The 18,910-nt window shown below is 46.8% G+C and overlaps 1 protein-coding gene across 1 annotated transcript in view; it reads right to left on the reverse strand.

The window, feature by feature from the left end:
• Positions 1 to 564: 564 nt before the first annotated feature.
• The window catches only part of LOC146839518 (uncharacterized), a 44,021-nt gene continuing 25,675 nt past the window's right edge, over positions 565 to 18,910 (reverse strand). Inside the window, exons 4-5 of the mRNA XM_085651569.1 lie at positions 8,699 to 8,767; positions 565 to 6,202 (exon numbers count right to left, since the gene is read on the reverse strand). Of these exons, the coding sequence (XP_085507695.1) occupies positions 4,412 to 5,488 (1,077 nt within the window). The 5' untranslated portion in view covers positions 5,489 to 6,202; positions 8,699 to 8,767 and the 3' untranslated portion in view covers positions 565 to 4,411. The remainder of the gene's footprint in view (positions 6,203 to 8,698; positions 8,768 to 18,910) is intronic.

Below are 18,910 nucleotides of genomic sequence, written 5' to 3' on the forward strand. Positions count from 1 at the left end.
GTTCTGGAAATACAAGGCCCTGATGGAGAAGTTTACATAGATACTACAGATATTTTATCCTGTTTTACAACACACTATTCTACACTGTATACTTCACAGTGCCAGGACAGAATAGATCTTGACAGTTTTCTGGGTGATGTAGCATTGGGATGGCTGGAGGATCATCATAGAGAATTCCTCAGTGCTCCCTTTGAACTCGACGAAATTAGAGAGGCAATTATGCAACAGAAATCTGGTAAGGCCCCGGGGCTCGATGGCCTCCCAGCCGAATTCTACAAGGCTTACATTGACATCATGGCCCCAGTGCTGAAGGACGTGTACGTTAAGTCCATGGAGGATGGCAAATTACCCCCATCCATGAGGATGGCACTGATAACATAATTGCTTAAACCTGGTAAGGCCCCCACCTCATGCGATTCCTATAGGCCCCTATCCCTCTTGAATTGCGACACTAAAATCCTGGCTAAGGTCCTCGCCAATAGAGTGCTGCTCTTAATAGATAAACTGGTGTTGCCTGATCAATACAGCTTTATACCTGGGCGAGCCACCTCGCATAACCTCCGTACATTAATTTCCATCCTTCAGAATATAGCGCCAGAATTACCCATGGCTGCGGTCTTTCTCGATGCCACAAAGGCATTTGATTCTGTGGAATGGGACCTCAATGCAATATTGTGCCGTATGGGCTTCCCATTGATCTTCGTTTCTTGGATACGCTTGCTATGCACTTGCCCCACTGCCCGAGTTCTCATAAATGGACACATCTCTGCCGACATTCCCATATCCCGGGGCACCCGACAGGGGTGCCCCTTATCTCCTCTGCTCTTTGCCCTGGCGATAGAGCCATTGGCCTGTAAATTGAGGCAACACCATCGGGATCGTGCGCTGCGCTGTAACTTGCGACAAATCCTAATATCGCTGTATGCCGACGACATGACGCTATATGTCAGAGATCCGCAAAATAATCTTAATCCACTTTTACAGGAATTTATAGTGTTTGGACACCTTTCAGGAGTCCATATTAACTGGGCGAAGTCGTTGATTTTTCCCCTCGCGGCGGCAGTGGCCAAATTTACTCCTGATTTCCCCTTAGGTTGGTGTGACACAGACCTACGCTATCTAGGGATTCAAATTGGAAATACCCGAGACGAGATACTACGCCTTAATTATGGCACGGCAATAGACCGCCTTTCCTGCAATGTCACGCGCTGGATAGCTTTGCCTTTATCAATGGCAGGCTGTGCCTCCTTGATAAAAATGGTGATTCTCCCGCAGTTTTTATATCTTTTTCTGAATATTCCGTATCCCCCAGGGCGACATTTCTTCTCCTCCCTCAGAACAGAATTGCTGAGATTATTTTGGGGTGGCAAACAGCCCTGCCTGAAGTGGACGGTGCTCATGAGGCCATATGCGCAAGGCGGGTTTGATCTACCAGATTTTGACCTATATTTTGCATGCGCGCAGGCACAGCACGCTTAATTACTGGATGAAATCCTCACGCTACATGCCTCAGGTTGCGGCGGAGGATTGGTTGGCGGCTCTGGTTCCGCTGAGTGGGGTGATTCATGAACCTGCACCGGCCAGAACCGTGCCCTCCACCACTATCACGAGTACAGTCACCGCTTGGCTTAACATTGGTCAGCGTCTTAATGCCACAATCCTATATTCGCCGCTAATGCCTCTCTCCTATCATCCACAGATGCCATTATTGCAACAGAAGGGGTTCCATAACTTATGCAGTCGCCTGAACATTGTTACATGGGGGGATCTTTTTATACATGGGCAGTTTTGCTCTGCTGATCAGTTCTTCCGACAGACGAAACCCACCCCGTTAGATACATTCTTATATCTTCGGCTCCAACAGCGGTTGCGGACCATTCTCCCGGAATTTCCAAAGGAACCGGAACCATTGGCGCCGTTCCATCGTATGCTGACTGCGGATGGCCCAGGGCATATGGTCTCTATGCTATATCATACTGTACGTACTCTTCAGCCGGAGCCTACGCATGCGGCACTGCATCATTGGTCCACTGATCTGGGATTTGAGCTGTCCCTTGAGCAATGGGGTTACTGTTGTGGGCAATTTGCACGCATCTCCGCCAGCTGCAGATTGCGTATTATCCATTTTCGATACCTCCCCCGTATATATTGCACACCCTCAAAATTACACAGGCTCAAGCTTCGAGACAATGATAATTGTGACCGTTGTGGTAGCCCAGGGGCTGGTTTTATGCATCTGGCGTGGGAATGCCCCAGGGTCTCGGAATATTGGTTAAAGGTCTTTGAAGCACATGCACAAACGTCGGATGTCATTGAATGTAGTCCACTTGTGGCACTGCGGGGATATACTGCGCAGATTTCCAGGGCATGTCGCCGCTATGTCACACTTGCGCTATTGTTAGCAAAACGAAAGGTAGCATGCAGATGGGGTTGGGAACGTGCCCCTAAATTTAAAGAGTGGCTCGAGGATTTGATTTATAGTCAAGACCAAAGTTCCATCCATGCAGAAACGCTGCCCCGTAGGTCGAGGCCCAGGGGACTGCTCAAACAGTACCTCCTGCTACACGCTTCTGATGATTCCACATAAACTGCATTTTTGAACCTGCAGTGATAATTATTGGCTAATAAGCTCAGAATCCTCTAAGCGGCCCATGAGAAGGGGAGTAGGGTGCCGTTCTGATGCTATGCTCCCCCTGTGTCATGGATATCTGCTGACCTCTATGTGTAGAGACTTGTGTGAGAGGCCAGGGATTGTGGCCGCGGGGTGCGCCTTTTCTCCTGAAATGGTTTTAACGTTTATATTTATGTGGCCCACCGTAGTGGGCATGAGCGTAGCGTGGAATGATGGCCTTTGGACTTGTGTACAGGCCGTGGACTTCGTTCAGGCGAAAATGAGATACCTGTGCTATGTTTTATATCTCACTGATATGTATTGCTGTGTTCTGTATCACTTACAGAGATGCTGTAGTGAATGTCTGCAATGTATATTTCTCTTTTTTCTGTTTATCTGTAAGCAAAACTAATAAACAAAGTTTAAAAAAAAAAAAAGAGCGGAGTCTATCCAGACTCCTAGATTTTTTACTGCCGTTTTAGGAGCTGGCGGAGGGCCCAAAGAGGACGGTTGCCAGAGGTCACTCCACAGATGGATGTCTTTGCCCACCACCAAAATCTCCGATTTGTTATCATTGAGCTGAAGACATATGGCCGTCATCCAATCTGCAATAGCTGTTAAATCTTCCTGAAACTTAAGTGCACCCTGCCCAGTCGTCAGATAATGCCACCACCAGCTGTGTGTCATCCGCGTTATTTACCACAGCTAATCCTCTGCTCCTGGACACTGCTGCCAGAGGTTGGATATAGATGTTAAAAAGGGTTGGGCATAAAGCTTGTAAATGCAAACCTGAATAACATTTGTGTCAAAACTCAGTATCTTTTGTGTTCCTTTACTTATGAATCCAGATTTCTTTTCCAGTGCCAAGGATCAAGAAATGTAAAGCAGCAAGTCGATATTTCTGGATTCCTAAAGCTGAATTCTTTACTGCTCAAGATTCAATCTTTACCTAATCGTCAAGCTTTCAGAAACTTATTAAGAACTCAACTTTTCAACAGCTGTCTCTCTGATCAATAATTTTGCCATCATGCACGGATTTTGTCCATTCACCAGTTAGGAGTTGGTTGGGTGATTCTCTGTAAATAAGAAAGGTCTAAAATATATTCAGATACAATTAATCTGGCCGTGAATCATTTACAGTCAGTGGTGAGCCAGCAAATTTCCCAAGGCTCCAGCTTGATACTGGACACCTCTTGGGAAGTGCCACTATGGTGGGTGCATTCCCAGATGCATGTGATGATTGAAATGAGCATAATTTGTCCCGCATCAGGGCTTTGGAGGTAAATGTTGTGCACTGCAAGCATTATCTCTCACAGTTACAGGTCACAATTTCTTACTTTTACTTCTTGTGTCTTTGGACGTTGTTCTCTAGCAGCTGTCATTGAACCGGGTGTTGCACAAAAGGACCAAATACCAAAATCAGCTAGAAATATTCTCCAGTCTGTGCTTGTTAAACCTATTTGAGTGTGTTGTGTTTATAGGTTTTTTCACTAATCCCTGTAGTTTGCTGAAAATCCTTCCCACAACTACTTCCAAATCCACTGGTTTCTCCCATGTATGCGTTTGCTGATGTCGTCGTAGAATTGATAATCGACTAAAGCTCATCGCACATTCAGTGCACTTGAATAGCTTTTCCCCGAATTGTGTTCGCTGATAATTTTTTTATGTTGAAGGGTCACTAAAACTACTTCCATATTTAATGCAATTATATGGGTTTTCCCCAATATGTGTTTGCTGATGTCTTTGTAGGTTTTCTAATCGACTAAAGCTCTTCACACTTTCACTGCACTTAAATGTCTTTTAAACTGTGTGTGTTCGCTGATGACGTTGTAGCTGTGATAACCAAGTAAAGCTCTTTGCACATTCACTGCACTTGAATATCTTCTCCCCAGTGTGTGTTCGCTGATGTATTTGGAGATGTGATAACTGACTGAAGCTCTTCACACATTCACTGCACTTGAATGGTTTTTCCCCTGTGTGTGTTCGCTGATGTCTCCTGAGATGTGAGGATTCAGTAAAACTACTTCCACATTCACTGCACTTGTATGGTTTTTCCCCAGTGTGTGTTCGCTGGTGGCTCCGGAGGGTTGATGAATGACTGAATTTCTTCACACATTCAGTGCAATGGTATGGTTTTTCCCCTGTGTGTGTTCGCTGGTGGCACCGGAGGGTTGATAACTGACTGAATTTCTTCACACATTCATTGCAATGGTATGGTTTTTCCCCTGTGTGTGTTCGATTATGTTTTTGTAGGTCTAATAACCGAGTAAAGCTCTTCACACATTCACTGCACTGGAATGGTTTTTCCACTGTGTGTGTTCGCTGATGATTCCTGAGATTTGAAGAATAACTAAAAGTACTTCCACATTCACTGCAATGGTATGGTTTTTCCCCAGTATGTGTTCGCTGGTGTCCTTGTAGGTGTGAAAACCGACTGAAGCTCTTCGCACATTCACTGCACTTAAATGGTTTTTCCCCTGTGTGTGTTCGCTGATGAATCCTGAGATTTGAGGAATCACTAAAACTACTTCCACATTCAGTGCAATGGTATGCTTTGTCCCTAGTGTGTGTTCGCTGATGTCTTTGGAGTTGCGATAACCTACTGAAGCTCTTCACACATTTAGTGCAATGGTATGGTTTTTCCTCGGTGTGTGTTTTCTGATGATCTTTTAGAAGTGCTAACTGACTAAAGTTCTTCACACATTCATTGCAATTGCACATTGCTTCTCCTGTGTGTGTTTGCTGATGGTTCTTTAGAAGTGATGACAAACTAAAGCACTTGCTGCATGTGTATGATTCTTCTTTCTTGGTTAGTGTCTCTGGGTCGGGTTTGTATTTGTCTGCATCCAATGACTGTGTTTCCTGAAAAGCTAACATGGTTGATAGAGCACTTGTGTTATTCTCACATTCCCTGTATGTGTGTGGTATTTTGGATGCTTGATTTCAGATTTCACAATGAAATACAAAACTCACCAACTACATATATTTTAATTGTGGCAAGTAAAGCTTCTTTGTAGGTGGTTATGTCTTTAGATTGCATAATAGTGTTGTGTGTTTAGGGGTAAAGATTAGTCTTCCTTCAGGTCCATGCAAATTGGGACAGTCTGTTGTAGATCAGAGACCCTCCCTTTCCTTTACCCTTCAGTTGTCTGGCTCTACTCCATTGTGCTCTTCTCTTGCTTCTGTGGTTTGGCCAGAAAGAGATTACAATACACCTAGCGCACTGAATGGTGGTCTGCCATCATTACAGGAAGCAAAGCAATGCTGTATTCACCTCATACCGAACACATGATCAAAGCTGGTGGTGAAGGCTCGTTTATACAGGAGGTGGTTTGTCAGTGTTGTTGCCTTAATTTTCTAGAGGTCATTCTTTATCCTGTTGCGTGGCGGTGCACAGCTCAGACTCTTAAAACCACTGAATTGCTCTGGACTGCTTCTTCCGGGATCTGTCAGTTTATGTTCAGGTTCCTCAGTCTCTGACTATGCACATCTTTTCCTGAATACTGGAGCTCATTTTTTCTAACCACTTTTTTTAGATGTGCACGATTACTGTCATTATTCACGATTATTTGTGCATTCAAGGCTGGTTCCCTATTGGATTTAAAGAGATTTAAAATCACTAAATGGAAATGTAGGAGAATGTGAATACACAATATTTAACTAGTTGTAAAATACATCTCTTCTTTACAATTTTTGAAAGTTACCAAGAGATATTTCACCATACACAGATATTTAGCTAAATCTTCCATTGAGCATGTCACTCTTACTTACTTCAGAAAAGGAGGTGATTTTCCAGTGTTCACAGAGTAACTGAGTACAGAAAGAGCATATACTGAGTGCCCTCTTGCTAGAGGTACAGCTTTAGGAAGATGCACATGGCCAAGATTTCATTTAAACAAGAAGGGATTGTGGAAAAATAGATGGATCAGAATGTGCTGCTGTTACTTCAGTTTCAGGAAGTGTGTAACAGCGGTAACCCTTTCAAGAACTATATGACAAAGAAAACTCTTCATGAAGTATATAATAAAGGAAACGCTTCAGGAAGTTTATAATAAAGGTAACGTTTCAGGAAGTATACAACAAAGGTAATGCTTCAGGAAGTATATAACAAATGTAGCTCCAGTCACACTCTTCTTGACAATACTTGCCAGCTCACACTGGAGCAGCTGAAGTTCCAACTCCTGTCTTTACTTTTCTGTTTGTTAAGTTATCTTTGCCACATTCCTAGGGATGGTTCACACATTTGTTGGAAGATTGCAGCATTTATTATAGAGATTCCATCACAACCAGTAATATACCTGCGATATCTCTGCTGCCAATACGTGTCTGCTTTTTGTCTTTTTCTACCTTACCATGGTTTCTGACAATGTTTTACGTTTGGTGCCAGCATGCTTCTCTGTCGGTGGATGGAGCATCGGCAGAGTGGGACAAGATGTTCGTTGCTTGAGGGTGAGTGCAGCATTTACACCGTTGCACCTTTCTTACATTCAGCTTTACCTTACTCCCTGTTCATCATCTTCCATACTCCCTTATGTCTGGGTACTCGCTCAGCAGGTTTCATTGACAGCTAAAGCAAGGGAGTGACTCGATGCACACAGCAGACATAAGGTAATGGTCTGATAGTCAAATGCCATGGTTAGCAGTACAAGGATCACAAACGTAATTAGAGAAGCTCGCCCGGAGCATACAAACGGAGGAAGTGCACAGGTAGATTCTTATGAGGTACAAACAGAGAAGGCGAACATGTAGGTACACGTTCCTTTATTTGGGTCTCTTTCAGGCTTTTACTGAGCTGGGTATTGGTGTGCCTGTCTCCTATTTCCGCTGCTGATAACGGCACTTACTGCATGGGTGCTACCACTTTGACGCTTTACAAAAGGGGAGCAGAGCCTTAGAATGCACAACACATGGAGACCTCCTGTCTTGAGGGGAAGGTGAGGGTCCCGGTGTCAGACAATATCAGCAAGGGACATAAAAGGATCCTAAGAAACACCGCGGAAGAGAGGCAAAATCGTCAGCCCAGATGGAGAAGAGCCGGGTCTTCCACTGTTTCTGGATCAGTAAGTGATACTGAATCTTTCTAAGGTTAGGAGGCATAGAATTCCTTCGGGTCAGAGCTAAGACATGGCAGGAGCAACCTGTCGTTCCGGCTCTGCTATGATGAGGGATGTGGACCAGGGTTAGATTGGCGAAGCGTAGTGTTCTGGAGGGCATGTAAAATTGCATCTAGGCAGCTAGGCTAGGTACTCCTTGGATCTCTGTTTTTTTGGAGTTAAGTTTTAAACAGTTGTTATGCATCCATCTGGCCACCACAGTTTTTAGATTTGGCACACAAGCCCTTCAACTGCTGACAGGGAAATAATTAGCTGAGTGTCATCAGCATACAACACTAGTGAGATATTCCAAAATATTTCACTACCTCTGTCAGAGGTCTGACGGAAATATTAACAAGCATTGGCATAGCCAATAGGTCTCGCCTTTGGGAACTTATAAGTGTTTAACCATGCAACAGTTAATGTTGTTGCACCAAGGATATTGTGCTACATAACTAAATACTTATAAGGTCCCAAAGGCAAGACCTATTGTCTATGCCAATGCTTGTTATTTTCTGAGATGGCTCCTAAACATTTGGAATGCTTCCTCTGGCACAAGACAGGCAGGGACCACAATAGAAGATTAAAAGAGCCCTAGTCTCTGTCTTTCCCTCGAGCCTCCTGTATCACAGGCCTGGGTATTAGAGTAGAGATTTCTTTGCATGCTTAGGGGCACACTCTGTGTGCAGTAGGGTATACAGGGAGGGTGCCCCATGGAAGTTCACAACTACATTGCTACCAGTTACATGCCTTCTAGACACACCCCAGTCTAACAAGTCATCTCCAGCATACCCCCACGTGAACGTACCACGTAGTGCACAGCCACATCTGTACAGAACACCAGGCACCATGCTGCAGGAAATCTTGGGCCAAATGAAGAGGTGGTGCTTGTTTAGACCCCTAGCCCTGGTGGCCTGGGTGCCCTTCACCTCTATAAGACACAATAGCAAAGTTTTGGCATGCAAGGTAGATACGGCCATGTCTTAAAACTTACCTTGAGCATGCCCAAAAGGTTCAGGGTGAAATTCGCATAGCAACGCCTGACGCCATAGCACAGGTCGTCCTATAACAGATAGATAGAGAGGAGACATTCAGCCACCTGGAAGGCTCTTACTAACAGGAGATAGTTATGTTTAAATCCTTTTGTGCCCCCCCACCTACCAAAACAAAAGCATGTCCAAGCATACTAGTGAACACTTCTTGGGGTGCATAGGCCAATTACTTGCACATGGGCATGGTTCTATAAATGTCCGTTCGCTATTGCTGAATTGCGGAGTCTGAATCTAGGCGCATGCTGAAAAATAATCTGATGAGCACAGCAGCAGACATGGGCATACGTCGCCGCATAGGAAAAACTGGGGCAGTGCATTCCGTGTTGGTGCCTGCGAAAGGTTGGCATAGCTGAGTCAGACATGTCACGCCACTAGCCTTTCAGATGCAAGCGCATGTCTGAAAATGTCCCAGACCCCAGTTTCCTGGCAAGTCCTCAGGGTTGTAACACAAAGGCCCCTGTGGAGCTGACGGGCCCCACCCTACAGGGGACTCCTCAAGCCAACGAAACCTAAGAATATTTTTGAGATATGGAGTGTCGGTGGGCCCCTATGACATTTTTTGAGGGAGTGGGGGGTGGGGGGGGGGGGGGGGAGGCATCATCTTGCGTTAAGTCCCCAGACTCCATCTCTCTTTTAATGTGTGGTCTTTGGGTCCATTCTCCACTTTGTGGACAAACACTTTTAAAAATGTAACTTTTGCTCTATTTTATCATGTTCCTTTTCTGGCTCTCACCTGGCGTAGAAGCAAAAACAGTGTCTGCCCGCGGGCTGTGAAAAAAAAGAGAAAAAAGCCCCGGGGGCCAGAAACGCTGCAGTAATTTCATTAACACAGAACTAGTTCTTACTGGTTCCTACCCACCCCCCAGAGGCAACTCGGCTTTAACGTGATAGAGAAAAATCAAACACAAACGCGGCCCCGCGGTGGCGAAAGTGAAACAGTACTGGGCTAACAAGTGGGAGGGGTGGGGAGAGTGCGAGAGAACACACAGCGATTCCCTTGCGGGAGCGAGCAAACATATGTTGCCAAAGCTTGCTCCCGCAAGAGAATCGCCAAGCGTCCATGCATTGCCATTGAAAGCAATGCAATGCGTGCACGTTTTTGGCTGAAAAGCCGAAACGATTTCCATAGTTTTCTTTCCTATGCAGCGCATGCGCGCTGCGTAGGCGAGACATAAAAAGGGCAGGACCGAGCTCCGAACCCAGAAGGATGGCAGGAGCCAGTCCTCTTGGGATGGGGCAAAGAGGGAGCGCATATATTGAAAGGACACCCTCTACAAGCCAACATTGGTCATACCCAGTGAAGATCTTTCTGCACTGCATCACAACCCCATCAGCAACGGTACCAAGTTCTACACCAAGTATTCAAAAGAAGGTCAGCTCAGTACTTTGGTTGGGACAGATTCAAGACATTCATGAAGAGTTCTGGCTCTTCACCGATGCGCAGATAGGTGTAGGAGGTTCAACCCGCTTCTTTACAGCGCAAACTAAGGCCTACACTCGGTGGCTGCAGATCATTAGGAGGGAACTGCTGAAAATGAGGAGCACCACAGAAGATGGCCTCAACGAAAAGAAAAAATGCCCGCCATCTCCCTAATGGTGATGCAGTACCGGTATGTGTTGGACTTAATGATCACAATGGAACGGTGCGTGCGAGAGGATAGGTACAGCGTGCTGTACCTTCATCCCCATTAAAGACCTGGACAATGGAACACTGTCAATCGCCATCCAAACACTGCACAACCTACAGCAGGTCATGATTAAAGAAGGAGGTACCCCAAACATAGAATGGTTCACATGTTTGTTTACCTGGGTACCAAGGTGGATCGCAGGCCTATGCAAAGCCTTGTTACCAGTGGTTGTAATCTTGCTCTTGCAGTGCAGCACTGTACAACTATTATGTGCCCCTGTGAAGAAGGCTACCCAGAAAATAGGGGGAATAACCCTGATTAGAACACCCAATGCCAAGGGAAACACTCACCCCACAAGCCAGAAATAGGAACCGCCCATGCAGAGACGTTTTAAGGCATGGGCAAAGTGGGCTCTGGCCCAGGACCCCAGCCATTCAGGGGGGCCCTAATAGAGTCAGGTTTGTTCTACAGAGTCTTGCCCTGATGACCTTGAATAATTTTTGAACAGGTTTCAAATACCGTTTTTCCTTTAATTTATTTTGAATGTGGGTGATGTGTGAGAGTCTAGGCATTTTCCAGAGAAATTTTGTGATGGTTTCATGCAACAAGTATAATTATTTTTCTCACTCAGATCAAAACAGGACCTGACATATGAGAAATGAGATACAACACAGGTCACTATTACTGAATATTAGATGTAAACACATTTAGAATTGGAGTGAGCATGTGCACTGTCATTGACCTGGACAAAGAGGGCATGAAATAGTTGAATTTGGATCATAAAGCTAAAGCTGCTCGGAACAGGGGCCCCCAATCTCCATTTGACCCAGGCCCTTAAGATATCCCTGCGTCCATGCTCAAGACACGGTAGTGGTTAATAACTCAATTAGAGGGGGGAATGTCAGCTTCGGAGTAATTTCTAGAAAGATCCCGCTCTTAGTATGTCAGTGGCACAAGGTAGAACTGAACGCCACTAACCTCTTCTCAGCAGCCAGCAGAGACGACGGCGAGCTGAGGAGCCACCCTATTCTCCTGAATGCTATCCCCCACAGTGCAGCGAACGCAACTATGGAACACAGCACCCCGGGGAAAAGGGAAGGGGACTAAATAACTAAGTGTGCTGCCAGGAATGCATCTATCATAAGTCTGGTCTAGGCTCTGTATTTCTTCTTTACATGTATGCAGTGTAGGGGGAAACAAGAGGGAAAGACAAACGTGAAATGCAAACTACCAAGCACATACACATTCAATCTATACGAGTAGCACAAGCCTTTCACTTACAAGGAGTCCTGCAGCAGCTGTCTTTGAACAACACAACCGTTCTTTCTTTTCACCTGTAAAGAGTCTTTGTTGTCCAGACACAAAGGAAACCAGGAGTTCCCAGAATTAGAGTACGTCAAGGTTGTACATTTAATATACGAACAAAATCATTCCAAAAAACAGAGTCTTCGCTGTTACACCACAGCGAGTGTTTGTAAATAGTGAAAAAGGGAGCCCCTTGCTATATCCAGGAAAAGTATCACGGAAATGTCATTAGCAGTACCCTCTCGGTTCTCGAGGCTGTAGAGGGTCTGCCTGGAATTCGCCAGTTATACGCGCTTAGGTCCCAGAACGCGCGTGCGGAAAGAAATGGCAAGCCGCTGAGGGTTTCGCCGGTAAAGACGAAAAAGAAAGGTTCAGCCGCGATAGAGTCTGACGGCAAGACGGGCAGAAAGCAAACACCAGCGCGGGACTAGTGGATCGAGAAATCACTCTCGCGCTCTATGTGAGCGAGCTTCTTAAATATCTGGTCAACGGCTTTCTCATTCTCGCAATCCGAGCGAGACACCCAAGAGCCTCATAGAACTGCTCTCGGCGGATCCTTCGTACACCAACGAACGTACGCGTCCCCAAATCCTCTAGCGTGGAGGAAACGTCCACTCACAAAGAGTTTTGTTCCAAATTGTCAAGCACCTTCCCACTGTGTGGGATGTGCTTATAAGGAGGTGTTTTCGTAACAGGCTGTTTGTTTGGCAGTGCTAGGCCCCACTGCCTTCTGGGAAAGGTAGTGCCGCGGGCTCCTCTACCATTTATACCAGTTTTCCCTCACACAGGGGATTACGTGGTGGAGTGTGTGTATCTGGTTTGGCTTGCTATGGTGCACAATCGCGACAGAACCCCCTCTCAAGGATCTCCGTCTCGGCGGTCGACCAGGCTTTCCTGGATTGTTCGCATGGAACTAATCGAGCAGGTCAGGGCAGTGGAGGTTCTGAACTGGTTCCCAGGTCCTATCCTCAATCCCAAAACCTTTCCATCCCACCAGATACTGTACCCGCCCCCTAACTAACTGGGAATCTAAGAGTTGGTGTACTTCATACTCTTCCTGGCCGTCCACCACCAAAGGGGGGGGGGGTTGGTCTAGCACCCTTACGTTAGCAGGACATGGTTGGAGAAGGGACACATGAAACACTGGGTGGATTCGCCAGGACTGGGGCAAGGCCAATCTCATCGCGACAGAGTTGATGACCTCTTTGATGCTGTAAGGTCCAATATATCTGGGTTTCAATTGGTCTATTCCCTTCAGATGTATGTTTTTTGTGGCAAGCCAAACCTTGTCGCCCACCTGATACTTGGGTTCCTTGTTTCTCTCTCTGTCGGCAAAGCGTTTCTGTGCTGATTGCGCAATGGCGAGGTGTCGTTTGGCATCGAGTAGTACTGCCCTGAGATGGGCATGGGGTTCGTGGATGCTTGGGAGGGTGGATGTTATGGGCCAATCAAAGGGGAGCATGTTTGGATGGTGTCCATAAAGACAAAAGAAAGGCGAGCACCCGAGCGTAGAATGCTCGGTGTTGTTGTATGCAAATTCCGCTGTCCATAGCAATGTGACCCAGTCTGTGGCGTTCTGCATTGTGAAACAGCCGAGATACTGCTCCAGGGTCTGGTTTAGGCGTTCTGTCTTTCCATCCGTTTGAGGGTGGTAACTGGTTGAAAGCCTGGCGTCGATATTCATCGTTTTACACAGTGCCCTCCAGAAACGAGAGGTGAACTGTGTTCCCCGGTCTGTAATCAACACACAGGGTATCCCGTGGGCTCTAACCACGTGTTGAAGGACGACAAGGGCCAGTTCGGATGACGTAGGCAGCTTTTCTAATGGTATGAAGTGTCCCATCTTGGTCAAGTGATCCACTATCACTAAAACAACGGTGTTTCCCTTGCAGGGGGGCATCTCCACAATAAAATCCATTGACACGGTATGCCAGGGTCGAGGAGGGATAGGTATTGGTTGTAGCAGGTCTGTGGGTTTGGAGTGACTTGCCTTTCCCTGTGCGCACACCAAACAGGTTTTTAAGTACTCTTTGGTATCCGTCTTCAGCGTGGGCCACCAAAAGGAGCGCTCGATACAGGTTATGGTTTTGTGTATACTCATGTGTCCTCCCAATACGGAATCGTGAGCCCATGTCAGCACTTGCAGCTGTAAGTCAATATTGGGGATATACAGAGCATGGTGGCTATATAATAGACCGTCTTTCTTCACTCAATTTCCTGGGTCCTTCCTGAGCCAGGACAAAACGTCTATGTCAGTCTGGGATGCTCGGATGTCTTCTAGGAATTCCTTCGACTAGAGCAATGCAATGGTTTGGTTTTGAAAGGTCCCCTCCGCGCGTATCAATGGGGGTTCTGGGTTCTCCGATAACGTGTTATCTTCATCTTCTGGAAGGCGTGAGAGGGCATCTGCTTTTCCGTTTTGCGGTCCTGGTCAGTACTTGATAACAAAATCATAATCGGCAAAGAAAAGGGTCCAGCGTAACTGGCGTGGTGTGAGTGCTTTGGCGGTTTTCAGGAATAGTAGGTTTCGGTGATCCGTGTAGATCTCGATGGTATGATGAGCACCCATGAGATAATGCCGCCATTCCTCGCAAGCTCTTTTTAATCGCCAGTAGTTCTTTGTCAGATATAGAATAGTTCACTTCACTGGGGGCGAGTTTCTTGGAGAAATACGCCACGGGTGTAGTTGTCCTGTTTTTGGATGTCGCTGAGACAACACGCCTCCTATGGCATACTGTGAGGCGTCTGTTTCGACGATAAAAGGAAGATGGGGGTCTGGATGTCGCAGGATGGGTGCCTGAGTGAACTTGTCTTTTAGGAATCTGAAGGATTGTTCGGCAGCGTCCTCCCAAACGAATGGAGCGTTCTTCTTCAGTAGGCAGGAGATGGGGTGAATAATCTTCGAGAAGTCCTTTATAAAACGCCTGTAGTAATTGGCGAACCCCAAGAAGCTTTGTACAGATTTTACGTGATGGGGTGTTTTCCACTGAGTGATTGCCTCGACTTTGCCTGTGTCCATCTGAAAACCGTGAGCGTTGATAATGTATCCCAGAAATGCTACCTCTTGGACGTGGAATAGACATTTTTCCAACTTGGCATACAGTGAGTGCTGACGGAGCTGGTTCAGAACTGCCTTTACATGGTTCTCATGTTCCTGGAGAGTAGATGAATAGACGAGAATATCGTCTATATAGACCACACAGAATGTGTCCAGGAATCCCCTCAAAACTTCGTCCATAAAATTTTGGAAAGCCGCCGGGGCGTTGCAGAGCCCAAACGGCATTACCCTGTACTCGAAGAGTCCGAATTTTGTTTGGAATGCGGTCTTCCATTCGTCCCCACTTTTTACCCTAACCAGGTGGTACGCTCCCCGAAGATCCAACTTCGTGAAGTAACAAGCCCCCTTGAGTTGGTCCAGGAGCACAGGAATCAGTGGTAAAGGATAACGGATTTTGATGGTTACGCGGTTGATTGCGCGGTAATCTATACAGGTTCGAAGTTCGTCGCAATCTTTCTTAGGGATAAAAAAAGTGGAGACGAAGCAGGTGAAGAGGAATGCGTGATGAACCCCGATGCCAGGTTCTCTTCGAGATAATTCTTTAGGTAATGAGTCTCGGCGTCTGTTAGGGCATACACTCTGCTACACGGAATTTCAGCTCCCGGTATCAGCTCGATGCGGCAGTCGTAGACTCGATGAGGCGAAGCTGTGTAGCCTTTTGTTTATCAAAGAGGGACCGGTAATCCTGGTATACGTCGGGCAAAGTGGTCGTACAACAATACAAATCTTGTACGCTCGTGGTGGCAACAAGCCACGTCTTTGTTTTAGACGCATAGTCTGGAGGGGTCGCTTCTCTGGTGCAATGCTCCTTGCAATATTCCGACCTCATGGTAACAGTGCGAGCCGCCCAGCGCATAACAGGATCATGAAGGGTCAGCCACGGCATGCTTAGGATGAGACGAAACTGGGGTGCGTCTATTAGGTCAAACTGGATGTACTCGTAGTGATCCGGACCAAACTGCATCAAAAGGGGAAGGGTATGAGTTGTAACTGGTCCTGACGTCAGCACGGACCCATCCACTGCCTTCACAAATTCGGGGTTCCTCTTCTTTTCCCAAGGAATACCAATGGTCTGAGCGTATTTCAGGTCCATATAATTCCCAGTCGCACCGGAATCCAATAAGGCATCCACTTCAAGTGGTGTATCCGTAGTCACCCATAGAGAGACACATACGTTCAGATGTGCCACCGCGGGTTGTAAGGTATTGGCGATTACTGAAGAGATCGAAGTACATCGTTCGCCCGATCCAGCGATCTCTATCTGACTCGGGCTCTTCAATTTTCCGACATTTCTCTTGTTCCCATAATAGCTGGACCCCGCGGAGAGGTGATCCGTTCTGGGAGCTGAGCTCGGGCCCGGCACTCTCTTATGAAATGTCCTCCCTTTCCGCAGTACAAGCACAACTTCCTTTTCCACCTTTTTTCCCTTTCTTCTACGGTGAGGGGGCCTCGAATACCTCCTATCTGCATAGGCTCGGTTCCCTCTGTGGCCTTGGGTTTTTCTTCCACAGCACCTTTTGGTTTGGGATACCAAAGATGTGCGTCCCCTCTGTTCTTGTCTCCTCTTCTCTCCTGTAGGCGATGGTCCAGTTGAACAGTGAGGTCGATCATCTCTTCGCAGGTCTGGGGCAATTGTACCACTTGGGAAAGAACGTCTTTTAATTCCCCTCGCAATCCCTGGTAGAATAAGGTGGTTCGTTTTTCCTGGGGCCAGTCAGTTTCTACCACAATCAACAAGTCCTGAGACCCTTGTCGTAGAGTGAGTAGCTCACGATCCAAAGTCATCATATGGGACTTCCGGTCAAACAGTTTTCTCATTTCTGAGCAAAAGTCAGGGAACCTATGCAAAACGGGGTCATTTCTCTCCATTAGTGGTATAGTCCAGCTCGCAGCGTTTCCTCCCATGTAGGACATCATGAACGCTGTCTTAGCCGTTTCATCCTGAAAGACAGCAGGTTTGACAGGAAGTGCAGACTGCATTGATTGAGAAAGGTTTCAAATTTGTTCGGGTCGCCATAGAAACGTTCCGGAGGCGCCAAAGGAATTCCAGTGTTCTGAATCACATGGACAGTAGGCCCGGAGCCAACGGCAGGCGGAGGGCCAGGAGGGGCTGAAAAGAACCCACTTTCTAGTGAGGTGCTAAAGGAGGGAGGGTGTACCGCTTGCCAAGGAGGAGGAAGTGTTGCTTCCCTAATGTATGTACTAGTACCTTGGCTCTTTCGCGATAGACCCGCCATCTCTCTATGTAACGTGCTCATTTCTTTCCTAAGATCCTTATTTTCTAGGCGCGAGGTTTGCAACTCCTGCTGCAGAGCCGTTAGGCTCTCCAGCAACGAGGTCAACACCACGTTGGTGTCCATCATCCAGGCTGGGCATCTAACTTGGGCTTGACAATCTGTCAGGGTGTCAGTGGCACAAGGTAGAACTGAACGCCTCTAACCTCTTCTCAGCAGCCAGCAGGGACGACGGCGAGCTGAAGAGCCTCCCTATTCTCCTGAATGCTATCCCCCACAGTGCAGCGAACGCAACTATGGAACACAGCACCCCGGGGAAAAGGGAAAGGAACTAAATAACAAAGCGTGCTGCCAGGAATGCGTCTGTCCTAAGTCTGGTCTAGGCTCTGTATTTCTTCTTTACGTGTATGCACTGTAGGGGGAAACAAGAGGGAAAGACAAGCGTGAAATGCAAACTACCAAGCACATACACATTCAATCTATACGAGTAGCACAAGCCTTTCACTTACAAGGAGCCCTGCAGCAGCTGTCTTGGAACAACACAACCGTTCTTTCTTTTCGCCTGTAAAGAGTCTTTGTTTTCCAGACACAAAGGAAACCAGGAGTTCCCAGAATTAGAGTACGTCAAGGTTGTACATTGAATAAACGAACAAAATCAATCCAAAAAACGGAGTCTTCGCTGTTACACCACAGCGAGTGTTTGTAAATAGTGAAAAAGGGGGCCCCTTGCTATATCCAGGAAAAGCATCACGGAAATGTCATTAGTAGTACCCTCTCGGTTCTCAAGGCCGTGGGGTGTCTGCCTGGAATTCGGTGGTTATACGCGCTGAGGTCCCAGAACGCGCGTGCTGAAAGAAATGGCAGGCCGCTGAGGGTTTCGCCGGTAAAGACGAAAAAGGAAGGTTCGGCCGCGATAAGAGTCTGACGGCAAGACGGGCAGAAAGCAAACACCAGCGCGGGACTAGTGGATCGAGAAATCACCCTCGCGCTCTATGTGAGCGAGCTTCTTAAATACCTGGTCAACGGCTTTCTCGTTCTCGCAATCCGAGCAACGAGAGCTCCATAGAACAGCTCCACTCACTTAGAGTGTTGTTCCAAATTGTCAAGCACCTTCCTACTGTGTGGGAAGTGCTTATAAGGAGGCGTTTACGTAACAGGCTGTTTGTTTGGCAGTGCTAGGCCCCACTGCCTTCTGGGAAAGGAAGTGCCGCGGGCTACTTTTCCATTTATACCAGTGTTCGCTCACACAGGGGATTACGTGGTGGAGTGTGTGTATCTAGTTTGGCTTGCTATGGTGCACAATCGCGACATTGTAGTTCAGCATACAACAGAACAACTATTGCCTGCGCTACCTACATTCACCATAAAACACTTGTTACGGTTTCAGAGTGACCCTTTATCAGATCAACATAACACAGCTGCCCTCTGTTCACCCCTAGCACTTCATGGGATGGAGCCACGAGATATGGAACAAGCCTGAAACACACCTGGAAAACTGCCGTAGTAAATCAAATATGGCCCCAGGATGTAATACCTAAAGAAACTAGTCAGATGCACACACTCAAATACAAATAAATGCACAACAGAGAGCCTGCATTCTGGCCAAGGATGAGCAGCCAGTCAGTTGCATTCATCAGATAAGGCCCAAACAATGCCTAGCAGTAAGTGTTACACTAGATAACACACAAGACACACCCAGCCCCTGAACCACCTCAGAATGTGACCTCCAGTTGGTATTTATGGCCCCTTCTATCAGAGTGGGATCAAGCATGTAAACACACAATTTATGACCCACTGTACCAGTATTTCCTGCCCAAAGGGGGACAAGCTGCACTTTATTGCACCCGCTGTACAGTATAAAGCATGCCATGTACCTAATTCTACTTTTTGATAATCAGAACCTTCTTCAACACAGCAATGGTTACAACC

This window comes from Triturus cristatus, chromosome 4_1, assembly GCF_964204655.1.
Source record: "Triturus cristatus chromosome 4_1, aTriCri1.1, whole genome shotgun sequence".
NCBI classification, from domain to species: domain Eukaryota; kingdom Metazoa; phylum Chordata; class Amphibia; order Caudata; family Salamandridae; genus Triturus; species Triturus cristatus.